The sequence below is a fragment of the Capricornis sumatraensis genome, chromosome 7 (genome assembly GCF_032405125.1).
Source record: "Capricornis sumatraensis isolate serow.1 chromosome 7, serow.2, whole genome shotgun sequence".
In the NCBI taxonomy this organism is placed as follows: Eukaryota; Metazoa; Chordata; class Mammalia; order Artiodactyla; family Bovidae; genus Capricornis; species Capricornis sumatraensis.
The window spans coordinates 26,419,232-26,442,630 of NC_091075.1; the positions used below are offsets into that span (position 1 = coordinate 26,419,232).

The 23,399-nt window shown below is 37.5% G+C and overlaps 1 protein-coding gene across 2 annotated transcripts in view; it reads left to right on the forward strand.

The window, feature by feature from the left end:
- Positions 1–21,261, forward strand: part of PPP3CA (protein phosphatase 3 catalytic subunit alpha) — a 321,661-nt gene extending 300,400 nt beyond the window's left edge. The window contains exons 11-14 of one of the 2 annotated variants that reach the window (XM_068975525.1): positions 10,385–10,469; positions 12,331–12,428; positions 15,486–15,515; positions 18,676–21,261. In XM_068975525.1, coding sequence (XP_068831626.1) covers positions 10,385–10,469; positions 12,331–12,428; positions 15,486–15,515; positions 18,676–18,872 — 410 coding nt within the window. In that variant the 3' untranslated portion in view covers positions 18,873–21,261. The remainder of the gene's footprint in view (positions 1–10,384; positions 10,470–12,330; positions 12,429–15,485; positions 15,516–18,675) is intronic. The other variant, XM_068975523.1, reaches the window with a different exon arrangement.
- Positions 21,262–23,399: the final 2,138 nt, after the last annotated feature.

Genomic DNA, 23,399 nt, shown 5'->3' on the forward strand with positions numbered 1-23,399 from the left:
TCCTAAAAATCAATTTTTCCCCTTCATTTCTACTTCTAGCTTATGAGACGCTATGACATTTCATCCAGTTTTTCTCAGAATTTTAAAGAAAGAGAAATCTTGATTTTATTTGGTCGCCCATCTTTGTGGAATGGTTTTTCTTTTCTTTTCTTTTCTTTTCTTTTTTGACTTAAAACAAAGGCATTAGCATCCTGGCTTCTATTCTTTCCTAGTGAACTAACAACATCTGTGGTCCAGCCTTTAGCCTGGTTGGCACAAAATACAACTGAGGCCCCCAGCTAGGCAATTTGATATTAATGAAGATCACACAATCAGCCTTTTAATTTACAGTGAGAAATGTAACTATTAGAAGAACTGGATTGTCCACCTCTGCACAAGCATTTGCTTCTTAATATAAAGAAAAGACATTTTTGAGTACCATGTATCAAAGATCTGTGCTAAGTGCTTCAGCAGGTAGCATGGTACCTGGCGCTAGTCTAAATGCATTCTTCCAGCATTTGGTATGTATGCCCAGTTAGGTCCTTAATAAATACATTGTTCAACTGTTATATCCTCATTTATATTCAGAACAATCCTTGATAGGTTAAACATCCAGGCGTTATGAGTGTTTCTTCTATAGATAATACATCTCCATTATTAGCTTGACACTTGTTATTTCAGCTTATTTTGCCTTTATTTCCATTGTCAGTTCATAAAATTGATGCATGTCTGTTATGATAAAGAATTCAATCCAAAATGGCATCTCACATGCTACTAGTTTCTACCTTGGCAAATATAGATAAACTGAAATGTCCTCTGTAAGGCATAGGCTGAATATGTGAGAGTATCTCAAAAAATCAACCAAGCTTCCTAATCTACTCTAAAGTCTAATTTTTACCCAAGTTATAATTATGCTTATAGCCAATTTCTGCAGCTATACCAAGGAATCATTGAACAGATGGAACACAGTGTCTCAGAGAACAAAAGTCCGTGGAATCAAATTAACACTTGGAAATGAAAGTAGCTTTTAACTATGTATTTAAGATAACCAAATAATGACAGTTATTTGACATTTAGGAGTAGTCTGTACATTTTTAAGACTTCCTATCCAAAGAATCCAGTTATGTTTTATGACAAGAGAAATTAGAATAGTCTAGGCTGTGCTAGCCTTTTTAAAAACCCACTACACAGGAGAGTCTTTATATTTAAAATATATATATATTTTCAAAGATCCTCTGGTGCTTTCAAAATGATATGTAAGACAGACTAGCCCTATGCCAAATATCACATCATTGTAGGGTCTATTACATGCTGAGATTTTAGTTGAGCTAAAAAGCATATGGAAGAAATTGAGAATATGTGATTTGGAGTGGTTTGGAACGAGTAGTCATTATGTCCCAATTTTATCACCTATAGATATGTGAAATAGTATTGTTAGAATCAAGATTAGAAAGGTATTCCAAATATTTTAGGTTGTAGTCCTCAAAAAGATCAATTTTTACAGAGATTTTTAAATTTGTTATCGTGAAGGTGTTTTTCTCCAATAGAATAACCTACATAAGCATACACACAGCTGTTATGTGAGGGGCAACACCTCCAATCTCATTGAACTAGGTTTAACCAGCACTGACCCTAAATGGATCAACAATGCAGGATTCTCCAGTTATGGCTGGACAAGGAGATCTTCCAACAGCTATCGCCTGTAGAAACTGGGTGATATAATTCTTGACAGAGCAGTTATCTTCATGCCAGAGTATTTGGACTACTGGGATTCCCCAAAGGGATTTCAAGAGGAGTAAGGGAATCCATTTTTACATCCTCAGCCTACATGTGTCTTCATTTCTAAAGACAATCAGCCTGGGACCTGATCTGAGCTTGCATCAGATGCAAGCTCACTGCAGTCTTTCCTTTCCCACCTCCTCATTCATTCTCAGTTGCTTTTCTCTTATTTTAACAGAAAGGCATGGGCCTCCCTAGATAGTCACCGTGAACACTGCCCAGAGTACTAAAACAAAGAGACAATGGAAAAACTCAGTGCCTAGGGGGTCTCCTTAATCAAGGCAGTGTAACTGCCCTTTCATCCTTATCATTGAGGGATAGGTTCAATCAAAGTATATTTCTGTGTTTTTTTGAAATATTCATGAACGTTTATCATATACTTGTGCTACTCGGTTCAGTTATGTACTACTAATAATCGTGATTTTGATTACAAAAGAAGTTGTAAGATGTAAGGTCTCGTCTCAGGCAATTTTTAAAAATAAATTTAAAGTTTTAAACATATTTTTTGGAAGAACAGTATAATGTGATAAAATAGTGTATATAATATACTAAAGTAAAATCAGGAAAATTGAAATGGAAATGCAATTTCAAAGAAAAAAGGATCAACATAAGAATTTTTTCTTTGAAAGGATAATGATAGGAGGAAATTGCTATGTTAATTATATACCACTGATTTTTTTTTAAAAAGTAGTGTTGTCAGTTCATTTTAAAATGGCAATGTTTACAACATTATATATTCCACTTAATTATTTAAACTTGGAAGTGAGAATAATATTATTTGGGGGGATAGTCTTTTGTAGATGCATAAGTAAAAAAAGGTAAAGACTGCATCATTATAGCCAGTGCATCAGAGTGGACACAGTTTCTCAGAGCCTATGATACCATCCCTAATTCCCGGGACTCAAGTGCCTGCTGCTGCTGCTAAGTCGCTTCAATCGTGTTCGACTCCGTGCGACCCCATAAACGGCAGCCTACCAGGCTCCCCTGTCCCTGGGATTCTCCAGGCAAGAACACTGGAATGGGTTGCCATTTCCTTCTCCAACGCGTGAAAGTGTAAAGTGAAAGTGAAGTCACTCAGTCGTGTCTGACTCTTAGCTACCCTGGTGGACTGCAGCCCACCAGGCTCCTCCATCCATGGGACTTTCCATGCAAGAGTACTGGAGTGGGGATGCCATCGCCTTCTCCACTCAAGTGCCTAGTGGTATGGAAAAATATAGTGAAGCGCTTGTCAAGCTCACCACAGCCAAGGGCAAAACTGAGTAAATGTTTAAGTAATTTCTGTACAACATCACTTTGTTGAATATAGAAGCTCAAGACTTGTTATTGTTAAACTAGGTCAGAGAAAGAAAAGACAAGAAAATAAGTTTTAGGCACATGGTTTGGCTCCAAGCCTTATGGGGGCCAATTCAGAAAACATGTTCTCCCATAAAAGATGGTCTATATGCTTATGATTTCATCATCATTTGTCAAGGGCTATAAAGACCAATTATGCAAAGTTTTTAGAGGCTTCTGAAGACATGCTCTGTCTTTGCATGGTATCCTATTTCTAAAGTGCTGATTTTGGCACTTTTGTCTTAAGTGTACACAACAAAAGATCTTATTATCTCAACACCTTAGGCTTTGTTCCATCAATAACCTTTATTCAAATTCAGTACTTGCCCTAGGTGTCGAAAAATAAAACCTGGAAACATGTCTAAACTCTGCTTAAAAGTAATGAATCATAATAAAGTTTTACTTTCCAGTGGCATAGGTTTCTTACAGAGAGGGACTTTATTATCCTTTAACAAATTTGAAAAAAGAGTTTTCTATATTATTTTCTGATTTTGAGTTAAAAGATTTAAGATATTTGAAGCCTATCAGCAAGAATATAGTTCTTAAACTATATCTTTCTTCTGAAAACGTGTGAGATGTTAATATATATATACACTCCTTTTAATATAACGTATTTCATTTAAAGACATGCTGTGGATACACTTGTTAAAAGTCCTTTAAAGAAAGAAGCCTAAATAATAAAAAATTTGAAGCCAGTGTGAAAATGAAGTGGAATTGTCCCAGTACTTTCTCCATTAAATATTAAGCACTCAATTTTTTGAAAACAGCTTTTTTACCTTCTAATCATTTGAAAATATTCCTATTTTATAAGATATTTAAGTGTAAAACTTTTATGTAGTTCATCATTTTCACTTCTTACATTTTCAAAAAGGTATCAGAAGCAATTAGATTCTGTTGAATTGGGCTTATACAACAAAATCTTAGCAGTCCAAATTCCCCTTGCAGCTGGTTGGAGAAGAGCGGGGTTGGAGGTCATTGCACTGAGACCTTTTCTTCCTGACCTCCTTTGTTGAGCTCATGCATCCTTCATATAACACAAAAAAGAAAGGGCAGGATAGAGAGACCCCTGTTCTTAAAACTGCTATCTCCCTTTTCTCTCAAAAGCAAGCTTCTTCCAGATAAAATGTTGTGTTTGTTTTTTATTTTTTTTTCCACATTTTATTATGAAATGTTTCAGATATAAAGGAATGTTGAAAGAACTGTATAGTCCTGCCCCCATCACTTACTTTTTACAATTAACATTTGAGTGTATTTGCTTTCTCACATCTCTGTCTCTCTACCCAGCCATCAGTCTGTCTTTTTCTTTCTTTCTTTCTTTGGAAAAGGGGTGGGTAAGTGCAAAGTATGTTCTCTATACTTGTATGAGTATGAAAAGTGAAGTGAAAGTGTTTGTTCCTTAGTCATGTCCAACTCTTTGGAACACCTTGAACACCAGGCTCCTCAGTCCATGGAATTCTTCAGGCAAGAATACTGGAGTGGGTTGCCATGCCCTTCTCCAAGGGATCTTCCTGACCAAGACACTGAACCCAGGTCTCCTGCATTGCAGCAGATTCTTTACCTTCTGAGCCACCGGGGCTTATATCTAAATGTTTTCTTTGTTCCTAGCGCTATGCTAAAGCCTTTACAGTTTAGCCCCAGGCATGCCTTGCTTCTCTTCCCACCCTACCCACACCCCAGTGTACCCAAACTCGATGTGTGCTGTCTGGCACATCTCATCTGTCATCTGAATATGACATGGATTCTTGCAGCTTCCACGTGTTTGAAAATTCTCTTCCTTCTATGGAGACTTTTCCCTCCTCCTCAACTCTACTTATCTTTCAGGATCCTTCAACTGTCACCATTTGGGTGAACATGTTTCTCCAGACAATTAACACCTACTTCCAGTGGTAAATGTTTAACAACCCATCACTGTAGAAAGAAAATGGCCCTCGTTTGTAGGACTTGCAGATTTTGTTGGTATAAATTCTCTTCCCTACCACTGATTTCAAGCTACGGACAGGAAGTTCGTTACTGAACAGGGAGTTTAAGAAGAGATGCGCTCGGTGCACTCTCTCCAGCTGACAGCAGCGCTCCCCACTCCACGGCCTCTTCCTCTCTCACCCTTGTCACTGTGTGCTGTTGGTGATCAAGTGATCTCCTAAAGCAGAAACCATGGTTCACTCCTATTTCTGTTGCTAGCTGTTAGCTCACGGCAGGCAATAGAATAAAAAAGGATTCACAAGAACACTTAATGAATAAATGATTTGGGTACTGAATTGTATTCTACAGAGTACCTTGCAGACACTGCTGACTCAGTTAAAACTGAGGAATTACAGTAGTCACTCAATGGATGGATGGGAACAGTGAGCCATAGGGAGCTAGGGTCTGTAAGGTGTGGCCGGTAGCCCCTGTGTTAGAACCTGCCTTTGCCCTGGCACTTGACCACTCGTTGCTGCGATGCTGCTGCAATTTTCCAGTTCCCTTCAGAGCCTGTCAGCATTCACTCAGCAGGCCATTTGGCGTAGGTACCTTCCAAACTTCATGGGAGTCAGCAGGGCACTGAGTTAAGGTCAGGAAGGACACATGGTAAAAGCGGTAAAAATCTTTAAAGATTCCCTTGGTCTGTACATTAACCTTTGAGGAAAATGGAGTGTGCCAGAGTGCCTAGCTTTTGAAAATAGTAGTATAATACCCCAGGCATAAAACAAGATTAGAACTTAAAAGGTAAAGCAGGAGAGAGGCCAAAAAAAGAAGTGATAATTATTTAAATGGAAATACAAAATGTAATTTTACTTAAAAGTGCTAATTGTTTTTAACCTTATGAAAGATTGCCTCCCAGTTTTGGACTTTCGAGTTAAAATAAGTGATTATATTCTTCTCTGAAAATTTGTTTACAGTAGTTGCCTATTAAAAATTGTTTAATGTATGGACTTCTTGGGCTTCCGTGCTGGCTCAAATTGATAAAGAATCTGCCTGCAGCGTAAGAGACAGTGATCCGTTGGTTGAGACTCCGCGCTCCCAATGCTGGGAGCACAGGTTCAATCCCTGGCTGGGGAATTAAGATCCGGCATGCCATATGTTTAACATAAAAGTATTTTTTGTGCCCTGATTATTCAATATTCTGAATTTTAAGCTGAGCTACTGTGATACATTTCCACAACCTAAATAGAGTTAAGTTCCAAGAATGTTAAATGTGACATTGTATTTGCATGTCACAGCTAGTAAAAGTCTGAAAAATATGCATTTTTCCTTGACCTTTCTATAGAATTATGGACTGTTGAGGGTTTGCAATTGAGCCAAAGTATTTAAATGAGTTTTAATGCATAACAATACTAAATATGCAAGAACCTTTATATCTGAACTTAGTTCTATCCTGCTGTTATTCAGCTCCTCTAAGTTTGATTACATATTAATTCAGATATTTTATTTGAATATTTTACATTTTCATGGATTGTAAAGGTGTGGGTATTTGTTTTGATTTTGATGATATGGAAAATAGTGAAGGTAATTGCCCAGGGTAAAGCTTTGAGATATTCACTTTTAAGGTCTCTTCTTACTGTTCTTTGCTTAAGTTCACTGACTTTTTGAGTAAATACATTTGAATTTTATAAAAAATGTACTAAAACTTCTTACTTACCAGGGTTACTGAGAAATCTAAAGAGAGATAGCATCTTTCATTAAGATGAATTATTTACCATTACCATATGCTGTGAATTACTAGTTGCTAGGAGCACGGCCATGAATACATCAAGTAAGATGCCTGCTCTGTCCTCTTCACAGTACTCTCCAGGAAGTCCCTAGGTCTGAAAGATAAGGAATCCTAAACTGGCTCTGACTGTCAGAATGTTCTTTTACATTTAAAATTCCACAGTTATTTGAGCATTTTTCTGAGTTCCCTGGCTCATACTGAACTGAAAAGGACGGCTCTACATAATTTGCTTCCCTTCCTTTCCTATTATTTTTTTTGCTTTCATTGCTCTGGTTATGGTTTTTACAAGTCCTTTAATGAAAATTTTCTGAGATTAGCCTTCTTAGGTATTTTTCACTTACTTGACTTGACTTTTTCCCCCCTCCCATTCCTCTTAAATGTATCCAATTACACTTCTAGACTACTCTTTGCTGCTTTTCTTGTTGTGCTTCTAAATATAGTCACCAGTTTTGGAGTCCTCCCACATGTTCCATTCCTTGTGTCTGTTGGATTGATTTTATGATCTGGCCATACTGTTTTTGGAGAGGGTCAGACTCTTTCCCCTTACTTAGCACATCATGACTTCTGACAGACTGGGTCAGTCAGACTGGGGAATTAGAGTGGTAGTAATACACCAGTTAGTCAGACTGATGCAGGATTTAACTGAACAACTAAAAAAAATATGTAGGAAAACCACTATAAGGCGACTAATTGCTACCCCACATTTTTTCCCCCTTAACAAATGTCCTTTAGTAGATCATAAATCATCTAAAATTCAAGCACAGAAACTTTAAACTTTCAAATGGCCGTTAGGACATTTATATAAAGAATCACAATTGTACATCATAGATAATAACAATATTATTAGAAACTCAGAATAAAGTTTTAGGGAGGGCCAATAAAGTTTTAGGCACACTCCATTTTCTAACAGACTTAATTAACAGAACCAATTATAAATGAGAATCCATGTTTCCACTTGGTTATCAGAAAAACAGGATTGTAGCCTAGTATTGCAAGCTATTCTGCCTGCAAATGAGTGAAATAAGTTTAAATCCATATGGGAGAAAGCCATAAGTTCTAGTTTGAGAGATCAGTATTTTTGAACACCAAGTAAAAATCCCATTATCTGGATGGACCACAGTAGATTCACCTACTGAAGGATATCTTGCTTGGTTCCATTTTGGCAATTATGAACAAAATTAGTATAGACATCTGTGTACAGGAGTTTGTGTGGACATAAGTTTTCAACTCTCTTGGAAAAATACCAAGGAGCAAGAGACAGAACAGGCCTGTGTGCATTTCAAGATCCTGCTAGCATCACTTTTGCTAATGTTGCTTTACCCAAAGCAAGACATGTGGCCACGCCCAGATTGAGAGTGGGGAAGTGATGGGGAAAAATAGATGCAAACCGGTTAGATGTGTTGGGGGATACCTTCTATGGTGTCATTGACACTAGAGAAAAAGAAATAGACAAAAATAGGAGCTGGGTGAGGGCTTTTAAGTCAGAAAAAAGAGGAAACCAGCTCCCAGGTACACAGCTGCTAAGGAATATCCTCAGAAGGGTATGCATTAGCATCACCTCTGACAAATTAACCCACCCAGAAGAAAAAAGTGACCCATTATATTTTTACTTCCTTGGGGTGAATAGAAAATCAGAGGCCTTTTTCTAGCCATTTCCAAATTGTGTAGGTGTTGCTGTGAGTTTTCTTTCTTATAAAAGTGTTAGGTCAGTGATTAATTGTTCAGCCCTTATCAAACAATGAAAAAGGTTTCAAATCCAATTCTTGGAAGTCATAAGAAACAACAAAAATATTTCCTTCCAAAAAAAGGTCATAAAGCTTGTACTTACCATGAATTAAGAGACCAAAATGTATACCAATTATCACCTGTAGACCAGTCTCTGAACAAACTGTGTGACTTAGTGTTGGATTACAAACATTTCTGATATTATCTGATATGATCTGCTAAGAATATTTTGTTATATTCCTATTAGTGGCAGTAGAATTAGAAAGTAAATCTGCTTGTATTAACACTTTCTACAAAGTCCCATATGTTTAAAAAGGATATCTTATCCCTTTTGGCTTCCCCAGTGGCTCAGGAGTAAAGAGCCTGCCTGCAATGCAGAAGACACAGGAGATTCAAGTTTGATCCCTAGGTTGGGAAGATTCCCTGGAGGAGGAAATGGCAACCTACTCCAGTATTCTTGCCTGGGAGATTCCAGGGACAGAGGAGCCTGATAGGCTACAGTCTATTGGGTCCCAAACAGTCGGACGTGACTGAGTGATTGAGCATGCATGCCATCCCTTTTACTTTGACATATAAAAATCTTAAAAAGAGAACTTTTTTTTTTCTGTTTTGCACTTCTTCAAACATTACCTTGAAAATTTAAAAAGAAAGAAAATAGAGTCACTAAAGATCATATAGCATTATTCTAAAACTATATAAATAAAAATATTTAAAAAGCAAAAATGTTTATAATAACAATAACTCATGTAGATTGACCTTTTTAAATTTGGAAAATGCAGTCAGTGGTAAAACTTAGACTTAGGTGTAACTTTTCTACATAAGTGCTAAAATACAAAATATGTGCCACCCTCTCTCACTAAATCCAGTTCAGTAGGTTTCTGCTTTTTCTTCTAGAATTTGTGCAGTAACCAGTAGCTGAAGGAGTATCAAGCGCTAACCAAATGTTTTACGGCCACTGATACTATAGATGTTGTAAATACTATAGATACCCCTAGGGAACATAAGGGGTTAAGAGACTCCCTAGTTTGATCACTTCAAAGGACAGCTTTTGCAAAAGAAGTTTCCTAAAGTAGTCGCCAAGCATGGAGACCGGAAAGGAGCAGAAGATCCCGGTGACTCACTTCCTCTTCGTGCCAGTGCACGTTATCTTTGTCCAAACAGAAGAGGACAGGAACCTGCCTCATTGGAGATCTCAAAAGTTGCTCTTTGGCATTTTTGAGAACCTCTAAAGTATCACAGGCAAGCATTTATACCTGGAAGCATAAGCTTTTAAACTTGATTCACAGATAAATCCTTGGTTTAATCGCTGAGTCATATCTGACTCTTGCAACCCCATGGACTGTAGCCTGCCAGGCTCCTTTGTCCATGGGATTGCCCAGGCAAGAATACTGGAGTGGGTTGCCGTTTCCTTCTCCAGGGCATTTTCCCAACCCAGGGGTCAACCTGGGTCTCCTGCATTGCAGGCAGATTCTTTACTGACTGAGCCATCAGGAAACCCCAAGGGGAACAAAAAACAAACCTGATTTGGCTTACAGCAGTATTGGAGAAGGAAATGGCAACCCACTCCAGTATTCTTGCCTCGAGAATCCTGTGGACAGAGGAGCCTGGTGGGCTGCTGTCCATAGGGTCGCATAGAGTCAGACACGACTGAAGCGACTTAGCATGCATGCATGTGTTGGAGAAGGAAATGGCAACCCACTCCAGTGTTCTTGCCTGGAGAAACCCAGGGACGGAAGAGCCTGGTGGGCTGCCATCTATGGGGTCACACAGAGTTGGACACGACTGAAGCAACTTATCAGTTTGTTATATATGTAAATTAGTCAACTAGTTAGAGTTCAATAAAAAGTCACCTGACTTCTCAACTGTGTTTTTAAAATGCAGGAGCAACGGCTGCGGCCAGGAAGGAGGTGATAAGAAATAAGATCCGAGCCATCGGCAAGATGGCCAGAGTGTTCTCGGTTCTCAGGTAAGATCATGGTCCTCTGCTCTGTTTTGCCTTTGATTATATGTTGCTGAATAGTGTCTTAATACTTTAGTCTGGTCATTTAAATATGTTACTAGAAACTATTTTCTTTTCTTTAATTATATATATATATTTTTTAAATTTTTTTTATAATGTAAGTTAACTGTTAATAAAAGTAAATACATAAATTAATAAATCTAACATTCTCTTTTGCTCTTCATAAAAATCGTCTCTCTGCTTACCAAGAACTCAAATAGATTTATTATATTTTAAATGGAATTGTTAGTTCCTCACTATTTTAGTCAAATTGAAATCTACTGTTATTTCTGTAGAGAAAGCCTCTAAGTGGACTGCTTCACATATTATACCCTCTGTGTGCTGCAGCACTTTAAAACATTTATTTCACAATAGATTCAACATATTATAAAATAGAACAGCTATTATTATCCTATTTTTCATTTACTCCCTGTAGTAAAAGATGAATCTATCAGGTGCATTTCACTAGATTTCTAGGAAATGAACATGAACCATAAAGCTTGTTTATGAGAATCTATATTATTCTAATAAATCATTGAGAATGAAAAGATTATTTAGAGTTTCATTTCCCATATGTTAGTTATTTTTTACATGGATCATGCATCATGTTATTATTATGCATGGACTTAAGAAAACAAATATTTTCTTAAAAAGGATTAACTACTCTTTACTTAAATTCCATTATCTATTCTTGGGTAATGCAAAGTATATTTCTCTTCAAAAGATTACTTTAATCTACAGTTTGATTATATGTGAGGAGTATAAAATCGGTTCACAATTACATTATTAACAAGGGTAAATAGGACCTTCTTGGGGAAATGTCCATCTCCACATTGTATAATATCATATTCTAATTTTTGCCAGATTTTTTTCCAACTCTTTTTCATGGAGTAACTACAGTGGCTCTTTTGATTTCTCCTTCTTGCTATTTCTATCTCACTCCTGGTAGAGTCACTAAAGAGTAATTTAGTGATTTGATACCTAAAGCAGGGAGCCGTGAGCAGGATGAAAAGCACCATCATCCTTTCCCAAAGACACCAGATCAAAGTCAGTAATAACTGTGCAGTAGCAGCCAAATCTTGAAAAGTCATGTTAAAGCTGAAAATAGAGCATAGTTGCTCCCTGCGGCCTGATGAATAAGGCCGCCTTTGCTCTAGTGCTTTACATTCCTAACTGAACTTGCAGGACTCATTCATTCCTTCTAAACAAATGTAATAAAACTTAAAGCAGCAATTATGTATCATGAAGAAAAAAATTAAATAAAACAATGTAATAAAACTTAAAGCAGCAATTATATATCTTGAAGAAAAAAATTAAAGTACAGTAACTAAGAGGATAATCCATAGGTCAGATTTTTTAAATCTCCCTTTTGCTGTCTGGTTTTCTCTCCCAAGTCAAATCAGCCCTACTTATTTTGTTGAGCCTTAGCATTAAAACTTAAAACAGCTCTTTCCCTGGCTCATTTTTTTTTAAACATATTTATGGTGTCGTGGAAGATACCCAGCAACACTGTTTTGTGAGACCTGATTACAAAATCAGAATTGTTTTCCATATCTTCAGGATTCAGAAGCATGTGAACCCCTGACAGTTTTATAATTTCCAACTTTATCTTAACAGTCATGTCATTTGTATAACATGACTTCTATATGAATGTGTGAAAATACAGTGTGTTCTAAGTAAAAAAAGGGGGGGAAAACCCAAAACAGCAAGGGAGCCAAGGAAGAGGTCAGTGTGAGTTCTTATATACATTTTTTCCCTGTAAATCTGATCTTTTTCTTGAAAGAAAATAAAAGGTAATGTCCCCTCCGCCCCCGTTGTGCCTTTGCAGAGAAGAGAGTGAAAGTGTGCTGACGCTGAAAGGCCTGACGCCCACAGGCATGCTCCCCAGCGGCGTGCTTTCTGGAGGGAAGCAAACCCTGCAAAGCGGTAAGCAGGCCCATTGGTGCAACCTGTGCTGGCACCTCGATCTGCTCTGTCATTTGAGCCCTGACCTACTCCTCCATTTAAGCTCAGTCTTGGTCTTCAGTTCTTCTCAGCTGAAAGAAGGGCTGAAACCGCCCCCCATCAGTTTGACCAGTCATGCCCCAAATGGTAGCTCCTTCATTTGCTGGAATGTGGTCCTTACCCCACCCCCATGTCCTCATTTGCACACTAATCACAATTTCAGGCCTCACTGTAAGACAGCTCATTTAGCTCACCTACAGGCCCTATAGGTTTAACCACTTGGAACCAAGCAGTTGCTAAAAACAACTTGTTAATTACATGTTTATTAAATGTGCTGGTTATCTACTGGAGTGATGAAATAAACACATGCACACGTAAAAATGCATATGTAAAGTGTAGGATTTAGTGGAGAATGGAAGAAGAGTATAGAAAGATGATCTCATTTTGAATAGAAGTTGAAGTCAAAGGTGTCTTTCCTCTGACTTACTCATCAAAACTTGAGAGTGATTAGAATCATATTTCATTTTTTAAAAAGGATGAAAACATTTCCTTGAAGATAGCTTTTGTATTAAAATCTATAGTTTTTTGGATAAGTGCTATCCAGTAGAACTTTTTGTGATGGTGGAAATATCTCTGTGCAGGAGCCACCAACAACGTATGGCTATTGAATGTTTGAAATATAACTTGTACAACTGAGAAACTGTATTTTACCTAGCTATCATTACTTTGATTTAAATAGCCGTATGTGGTTAGTGGCTACTGTATTAGACAGCCCAGTCAATATGCTTTTTTACTTTTGTTACTTTTGTTATCTATTTTTACCAATATTCTCATTAATTAAAGTACCATTTCAGCATACTATATGGAAATTTTGCTTTTAGATTAGACCCTAACAGAAAAAAATGAAAACAAAAATATGCTCTAAGGTTTTAAAACAGTCTCAGCCTCTTGCTTATTTTCCTGTATCTTTCCCTGAATCTTTTTTTTTGTTGTGTGTGTGATTTCTTTTCTATTCCTGTCCCTCAGTCTGGAAGATCCTGGTATTCCTATGGTTATGTTATTTAGATACAGCTCTTTTACATAGAGAGTGATGCGCAGCTTCATGGATATGGTACTGCTAAACGGTCACCTCCTAGCAGCATCACTAAAATTTTCTTTATTTTCATGTGAATTTATTCCAACATCAATATATTTGAGTTTCCACCAAAAGAAAAAAATTTCTAAATGAGAGTAGGAAAATATCACAGTAAATAAATAAATAAATCCCCTATTTAATTTATAGCTAAAAAGATTATTTTAGTAACTTTGAAGGAAAAAATGAAAAATTTTCCCACCAAAGTAAACATGCTCTAAGAACACTGGCATATTTATTTATCATATGCATAATCATTTATATGCACGAAATGCACAACTACCTAATTAACTAAAATGCATAGTTTCTGAGAAGCACAGTTTTACAGTACAGCAAGTGTATTATCAGAAACTATGGATCACAGTTGCTTTATAAGAATACACTTAATAATGGACAGTACACATGTCTAATATGTGTTGGTGCTGGTGCAACTCCAGATTTTTTTGCTTTACTTTTAAATTTAAGTGACTTGAGTTCTTACAGTTCTGTTTTGTTTTCAGATTTTCACCTGCATTTTAACCTGGAATTTTTAGTTGTTCTGTTGTTTTATTTTAGATCCATTTGTTTGCCATTTGGTGTTGTATTTACACACACACAAGCACATACCCACAGCAGACATAAGGTTTTGCAACCTTGTTAGTCCTGAGAATTTGAAAAGTCAGTGTATATTTTAAACAATGTACACTAATACAGTTTCAAAATTTATTGTCTGATTCACTTACATTTGTCTAAGAGGGGGAAGCTACTAAAAGTTTTATTGTTTGGTTTTTCTCCATAGTGGTAGCCATCATACATTTTTATCATAAGGAATTTAGAATGCACTGTAAGTAAATTATAGTGCACATTTAGCAGTTGCTCTAGTCTTAAAACCTTAAATTAGAAAAAACATGCAAATTAAAGTCAAGGGGTAGGATTTTAATATTAAACATTTTGGAATGACAGAGAAGTTTTGCATTTTAGCACTTAATTAGGGAAATATCCCCTAACCTTGATAACATAGAAAAACTCATGCACCTGTATAGCAAAAATATAGACCCTAAGCTTATTATAAAAATTGCTGATAAAGCAATGGGCTTTTAAAGTTTTGCCTCTGAAATATGCTGAGGTTTCAGTATTTAGACTAACTTTTCTTTAAAATGCTAATAGAATTATTGCTGCTACTGGCATGTTACCACTTGATAGTGACATTTCAAGAGTTTTGTTTCTAAAAATAATATTCCAGTGAGGAAAACTAATTGTAAACTGGGTTACCTGGCAGAAGACATCCAGACTATCCCATCCCCTTCCTCTTCCTTTTTCCTTTCTCCCTCACACTTGCAACATGCTCAGTGTTTGTCTTTAGAGTCACAATGTGTCATCAACTTGGAGGCAGCTCTTAATTTGCATGCCCCCTGCTTTTCCATTCCACTAGGAAATTGTGCTATTTAATATTAACTAGTGTGAATTATTCCACTGACATTATGGCAGTGCTTCAAGTTTTGCTATTTGGGGGGACATTTTAAAACTGTAAATCACCAGTCATAGCAGTGGATTTTTTCATACTTCACGTGAGTCAGATGCACATTTTCGATTGACCCTAGTCCCTTGTAGATTCAATCTAAGTCAAAGAAACCTTTCCTGAGTGTTTTCCTAAAGGGTTAATCATGTGGTCATTTATTTAGTGAGCAAAATCCAAAGCGGTTCACTCAGATATGTGTATCCAGCTCATTAAAAAAAAACTTATCATTTTCGTGTGTTTTTTTCTTTCTTTCTTTTTAGCATTTCTGTTTTGTTGTCTGTGCCAGAATCCAGCACTTACAGGAACACTAATCACCTTAGCTCCCTTGATCGTCACTGATTTGTTCTTAGAGTTAAAAATCCTCTGCTCATTTTTCTCATTCATTTTGCACCCCCTTTCTTCTCTTCAGCTACTGTTGAGGCTATTGAGGCTGATGAAGGTAAATTGGCCAGTCCCCTTTCTGTTGTACTTACAACAGATAAGGGCTCTGCTGGGTGTATTCATTTCTTTCTTTCTTTCTTTTTTTTTCTTTTTTCCTTTTTTTTCTTTTTTTTTTTTTTTTTTTGCTGTAGCTTGTAAAGAGTGTGTGGGTGTTGGGCTAACAGTTGTGGCTCAGTATTAACCAAAATGTTCTTGCTTTAAAGGGGAAAATGTCCTTTCCTGGTTTGTTTGTTTGTTTTTTTCCCTTAAAGCTATGTTTGACTTTGTATATAATGATCCTAATATAATCACAGAAAACAAAGGATAACAGATCTTGAACAAGTGGGGTGGGGGTTATGGCAGCCGTTTTGACAAACAATGGATAAAACAATATTCTTTGAGCTGAACCATGTCCCTCCCTCAAACCACTTTCAGTCAGCACTGAAAAGGAGAGGATAAAAATAGCTTTATGAAACCTAGTCTTCAGAAATTTCTAGCAAAAAACAAAAGTTCACTTGAATAGTGCTTTGTTGTAGTTTAACGTTAATTTTTGTCTCTAAAATGTATCCCAACAAGAGACACGCTGTATTCAAGATAAACAGTTCTGCTAGTCTTATGAAATTTTAACCTACTGGTATTTGTAGGACAGCTGGCACCACCAAGATATTTTAGAGTTCAAAAGTATCTAGTGGCTGTGGAAGTGACCGGTAACAATCATAGTGAATATTGTCATCACTCAGCTGGTTACTGTCCACTGAGTGTGTCTGCTTTGCACCATGCACTGTGCTGAGAGCCTCAGGAAAATCGAGACTCGTACATCACTGACTGTCCCAGCCCTGCTCAGTGACGACAGAGTGGACCTCTCGCAGTTTCTTCTGTGCTCTTTAAATGTCAAGTTACGAGAGAACTGCTTATCCAATAGTTTTTAATATGATACATACCATATCCCCTGAAAATTTAAAAAAGTATAATTTGAAGTTCCCCTTTAAAACAAAATTCTTCAGTTGTATTTTGTTCTTGCAAGATAATGTTTCATTGTTCCCAAAATTGTGTGATATGTTCCTTTGATATGATGTAAAATGTGCCACTTCAGACTCTCTCATTTGTATGTGATTTGGATACAGTAGGGGAAATGATAGCACTGTAAGAGAAAATACAACTGTTTCCTAAATAGCAGTGAATAAACTGCTATTTATGTGGGAATTCTCTATTCCTCTTGGCAAATTCTAATCTGCAGTGTGCATTCTCGTTGATAGTTTGGCTGTTTTCTGTGGTTTCTGTGACTCTGTGTTGTGTTAAGTATACTACCAATGTAAATTGCTAATACCCATTGTCTGACCAGCAACTACAGCAGAGCACACATTCTTCCAGACCAGGGTAGACAGAATGATTACAAATGGAGCCCTATTCCAGACATAGCTCTTGTTCTCGCTAGATTTTGAAATTCTATGCTCCCACTCTATTGGCTTTTCAAACCTTACACAACCTAAAAAAGAGATTGCACTCTTACCATTTCAATTCATAAAGTCGCATCATCAATTATGATGACTAACTTTTTATCTTTATTCATTATGATGAAATGATATTCACAGTAGTTTAGCAAAACAGTAGATACTGCTTTTGTCCCTGAAAATCACTGAGTTCATTTTCAGGGTGGGGGTGCTCATTAGACAGCTCTGTTATTTTTGTGATTTCTGACTGAATTAGAGAAGAATTAAAAAGCTTTGCTTTGGGCCTTGGTCTTTCCCCATTTCCCCATCTTCTTCCTCTCATAGTTGACTAATCACCATGATGCTAACCTTTAAAATGCAGAGGGGGACGAACTGTTTCTCATCGTTTAACGAGTTTGGAAGCAACTGTGTCTATCTTTTAAGAATCTCATCCATACTAATGAAAAGCACTGTACATTTGTGTGGGAGTGGCTAGCAAAGTTTCGGCTTGAAACTGCTTTCCTTTTTTTCTCAAATAGGGTAGGAAGGATAAAGGTACAATGAAATTGTCCTTCATCAGCCATGGAGATGCAGCCCAATTCAACACTGGTGATTGGCCCTTCAGTGTCTGGCTTGCGTTTTCACAGGGAGTAAAGCAATCTGGTGTTCCCCACTTACGTATGGTTCCCCATTTATGTACTTTATTTTCAGCTCACTGGTTGGTGCACCTATTGAAGAAAACCTTAAGTCTCTTGTGCAAATGCTTTATCTATCTCTGGAGCATAGTAGGATAACTGGAAAAAAAAAAATGAAATATCAGTGCTCCCCTTTTGAAAATTCCATGTTTTCATTGGATAAGGCCCAAACCATTCCCATTCATTTTTGCTTGAAGTTGCATAAAGTGTTTTCCCTTTGTTATTTGTGAACCATCATTTAACATCTACATTGATCTACTAAGAAAAGAAGTTTTCTTTAATTTATGCAGTAGACCAGATGAACATCAGTTTGGCCTGTGTGCTGCTGAAGGAAAGACCAAATTTTTCTGCTTAGTGATCTGATCTTGATTTTTCTCAATTTCTTTTACCTTGTCATCCACTCCACATATTTCCTGAGTTGGAGAAGCAGGTGTTTAGAATTTCTTTTTTCTTTTTCATGCCACCGTTAAATTGTTTGCCAACAAAATCTCTCTGAGATGCTGAGATGGCATGGAAATGCCCGAAGTTCATTCCTTTTGTAGCTCCTTTTGGTTTCTGCTCTAAGCTCTTTACTAGATTTTTAGATTTAGCTGCTTCAGTGAGTCTACTGAATTTGCCATTACTAGCACCATGGAATAGTAAAAGTAGGACCATGTCCTGCCTCTCTAGGTTAGGGCATTTGGTACAGTAATTGTGCTAAGGATGTGGCCAGTGGATGCTGGGCCTAGAGACCTAGTACTGGTAGCAACCTTCCTTTTTACATACGACTTCGTGGCTCTAACCATTCATGAAGACAAGAAAACCCTTTACATCTTACTAACTTGAAGAGGACATTTTGGTTGGCAAGAGACATTGGCTGTTACCAAACCTCTTGGTTATCTTCGGGTATGGTAAGGAGTCTGCTGTGTTGTGTTCAGGTCCCGTCACTTTGTTCTCTACTAAAGGATTCCCTCTCTCACTGCGAAATTTCTAACATCACCTGATGCTACAGCTGTGCCCTTTGTGTTCCTCTAGCTAACCCCGATTTTTCTTTTCTTAATGATTTTCCATTTAGCTATCAAAGGATTTTCACCACAACATAAGATCACTAGCTTCGAGGAGGCCAAGGGCTTAGACCGAATTAACGAGAGGATGCCGCCTCGCAGAGATGCCATGCCCTCTGACGCCAACCTTAACTCCATCAACAAGGCTCTCGCCTCAGAGACTAACGGCACGGACAGCAATGGCAGTAATAGCAGCAATATCCAGTGACCACTTCCTGTTCACCTTTTTTTTTTTTTTTTTTTTTTTTTGAGCTGCAGGGCATGATGGGGATGGCTGCGTATCAGCAGTTGGATATTCTTGCCTCTGATGGTAGCTTATTTGCTCTGGGGCCAGGAGTTGGATTCAGTTTACACTATCATTAAAAGAGGGAGAGAGAATTATAAACTATATTTTGGTGGGGGTGGTGATTAAACACCTCTTTTGGGTATGCCTTTTAAAAAATGCTTATAGGGAAAAAAAATTTAAAAAGAAAGCTAATGCTAGTATATACTGCAATGTTAGGGGAATGTACATGTTTTCCTACTGCATTGGGGGACTTCTAGATAGGTTAACGAGAGGTCTTTTATTATGTTACTGGACACGAAAACTTTGTCTAATTTCTTACTCTATTGTACGTTTACAGTTGCAGCACTAAAAATGGATGACATCAACCATTTTTAACAAAATGATGTACAAACTAAATAAGGACTATTTATTGATAATGTTTTGCTACTCTTGTCAGACAATGGCTATAAAATGAATTAGGCAGTCTTAAAAAAAAAAAAAAAAACAGAAAAAGAAAAAAAAAGAATGTTGCAAATTTGTTAAAATGCCAAAAAGGACAGTTTAATTTTGTACAGATTATGCTTACCTCAGGTTTCTTTAGTGTGCTTTGAATGCCTTTCTTTCCATATAACACGTATTACTTTAGCAATGAATATCTTTCCTTTTCTTTTCTTTAAGTTTTAAAAAACTGGAATAATTACTTCTATCTTTTTTTTTTTTTTGCTGTTTATATTTAGGGGTTTTTGTTGATAAATCAAGTCTTGGTTGTGGCTTGCTGAATTAAATATTTATGAGTGGTGCATTTTTAAGTATAGTAAACAAGACACCATATTAAGTACAGTGATAAAGCATCTATATTCTGTAAAAAAAAAAAAATCTGCCTATGCATGTTTTTTAAGAAACAAAATGGCTGTATCGGCCTGTATGAGACTGTAATGCGCTTAGTGGTCTGACATATACTGGAAATGTATGTATACTGGCGTACTTTATATTCTCTAAAATGCTTCATGCCTTTGAAATTTTGTAATCAAAAAAAAGCTTTGAAAAAATCTAAAGGGGAGAGTATTCTTAAAAGTTTTTAACATAAGCTTGTCAGTGCACATATAGATGGTTAGCATGTTTAGCAAACCTTGTGAAATTTAAATAAGTTTGTAGTTACATGTGGAACTCTAAATGCATGGTAACTGTTAATGTCATAACGGTTTAGTTATTTTGTTCTGTTCTGTCATGTGCCACAAAATATGTACTTTTTTCACTTTTTTCCCTTTGTATATCAGTTACGGGTTACAACTGGTTCATTCTGAAAACAACCACCACCACAAAAAGTCCATTCATATTTTTTAAAAATTGTATAAGTGCCCAAGTAATTCACTACAGCCTAAAGCCTTGCCTTTGTAATTTGACTTCTGAGATGTTGGCAATCAAAGCATGCACTTGTAACAATGAAAAAGAAAAAAGCATTTTATATTACTACTCAATAAAATGTGCATGAACTTAAAGAACTCTCCTCCTTTCCCTGAGTCTGCTGAAAGGATTGACATGCACAACCACCATGCTGTCTCTAGGTGCTGGGCCCACCACAGGCATCACAGATGACTCTAACTGGCTTGTCTGAGAGCCTCGTGCTCTCAGGTGTGGTGCCTACTTCCACTGTAAGGATCTTGGTGGCTCTGTGTGTCAAATCAGACACGAGAAAACTATTGAAAGAGCAGATGCTGTCTTCTGGCTCCCTTGAAGATGGGAGCCAGTTAAGAACCAGAGCATTCCTTTTTATTGAAAAAAAATTGTTATCAGGTTGTTTCAGTTGTATTGGATGCCCTGTCTGCTAAATCAAAAAGAACTCAGCTACTAAGTGCATTTTCACCGCAGAAGAGAATTGCATTTGTATCAATAGTGAAATTTGTATCCCGGCGCTTCAGCTAATATCTAATCACCTGAAGATTTAAGATACACCAAATATTAGTTGGTTTCTAACATTGTTTATTTTCAGTGCACTTTGTTTTATGTAATAAAGTATGCCTGTTATATTAAATAATAAGAATATGGCAATTAGTGATATAGTGTACCAAAACGAAGATGTTCTAGATATATTCTCTGACAAAGACTATCCCAAAGTTATTTTGATGAATTCAAGCCTTTTTCCCCCTGTGGGTATTTTTCCATCCTTTAAAAAAATTACACCCAAGGAAAATATTTAGATGCGATATTTATTAGAATGATATGAAAAAATGGTAATTCTGATACCAAGGTGTTTATTTTCTTTCTTATAACTGCAGAGAAAATATCCCAACCAAAAAAAAAATCTTTTCTTTGGATTCCTTTCTTTTACAAATTGTGCTGAGGCAACTATGGCATAGAAATAAACATTTGACATTAAAATAAGTGGTTGATGTGAGTATTGCCTGGTCTTTCTGCTCAGTAGTTAGGAAAGTTATAGCGTATATTTTTGCATAATAATTCAGTCTATCAGAGAAATCAATGTAGAGCTTAAGTTATTTCTCTAAAAGAGATAACATGCCTGATCATCAGTTATTAGGTCTATCTCCTTCGCCTTTGGGGAAACTGTTGGTTTCTTAAGTTGCTTAGTCCAGTGACTCTTTGGCTAAACACACACACACAGCCTTCTGTCTTCTGCCCTTCTTCACCCTCCCCCAAGGTGACTTACATCTCATGGGGTTCAAAGCCAGTGCAGAATTTTTATCTAGCTTTTCAAGGATTAAGAGCTAGATTTGACTGACCCTAGGTCAGCAGGTTTTCTTACCTAAAATATCCTCTACTTATAGTCTTTTAAAAGGCTTCCCTGATAGTTCAGTTGGTAAAGAGTCCACCTGTAAGGCAGGAGACCCCAGGTTGATTCCTGGGTAGGGAAGATCTGCTGGAGAAGGGTGGGCTACCCACTCCAGTTTTCTTGGGCTTCCCTTGTGGCTCAGCTGGTAAAGACTCTGCCTGCGATGTGGGAGATCTGGGTTTGGTCCCCGGGTTGGGAACATCCCCTGGAGAAGGGAAAGGCTACCCACTGCAGTATTCTGGCCTGGAAAAATCCATGGACTGTATAGTCCATGGGGTCACAAAGAGTCAGACTGAGCAACTTTCACTTCTTCTTTCACTTGACTTTCATAGTCTTTTACAATATTTTTTGAAGAAAACAAAGAAAAGTCTTCAGACACTAAACTTGTATGAGGAGCAGTCACAAAGGGAGGAACCTCTCTGGGTGTCGACTGTGGGGTTCCCACGGACAGCATGTCAGAGGGGAAGCATCTTGTGCTAACAGCCCAGAGAGTGTCGTGCTTATGCTGAATCCTCCAGAAGGATCTTGCCCCAGTACATTTCTTCCCTTCTCTCCCCTACCGCATTTATGTGAAATTATAAACCTGAGGACACATCCATCTTTCTGCCTAGAAACTAGGGCCCCAACTTGAAGCCAGCACCACAGGAGGGACGGTACCATGGGGATGACTTGAATGTCTCACACTTGTCCTTGACTAGGTCAATATCTCACATGTACTGGATCCCTGTTGTCATACTCCGCTGAGAAGCAGGGACCTTGAAGCTTGTCCTGCCTGCCCACATTCATTTCAAGACCGGAAGCCCCTTGAGCTGGGAAAATCTTTGATACCCAGACTGACGTTTGTCCTCTCCCTATTGTAGGTAGCCTTTGGCTTTATTCATGCCACAGAAAACAGCCTCTGCTATGTTCCTCGGATTGTTCTAGGCTACTATTTTTTCCACGCGCACAAATGCCTGGCAATTTTATTTAGTCACTAAGTCGTGTCCAACTTTTTGCAGCCCCATGGACTACTTTCCCAAGCAAAAACACTGGAGTGGGTTGCCATTCCCTTTTCCAGGGAATCTTCCCAACCCAGGAATTGAGCCCACGTCTCCTGCATTGGCAGGTGGATTCTGTACCACTGAGCCACCAGGGAAACCCGACAATCTTGACAGCCTGTCAGTTTTCATTACAATGTTAAATGTTAGCATTCTGTCTGACTAAACCAGTAAGACAGTCTGGCTTAAGGCTGAGCTGCTTTATAATGCCATTTTTACTTGCTGTTTCATCTTTATTCCTTTTATATAAATTTTGAGGTAATGCCAACCACAGAAAACCCTGGTGAGGTCCTTTCATGATAAATTTATTTTTTTATAAGTGTATACCTAGTAATGGGAGGCAAAAGTCAAAAGTGAAAGTCAGTCATGTCCAACTCTGCGACGCATGAACTGTAGCTAGGCGCAGGCTTCGCTATCCAAGGAATTCTCCAGGCAAGAATGCTGGAGTGGGTTGCCATTTCTCTCTCCAATGCGAGAAAAGAAGTGGCCAAAGAAATGGTCGTATTCCTGGTGATGGCATTTTCAAGAGGCAATACTGGCAAATTGGAATCATGTGGAAAAACAGGGACCCAGCAAGGAAGAGGGGCTATTTTAACGAACAATTAAAGAAGCTTGTAAGAGAAAGAGACATAATAGCCTTAACAT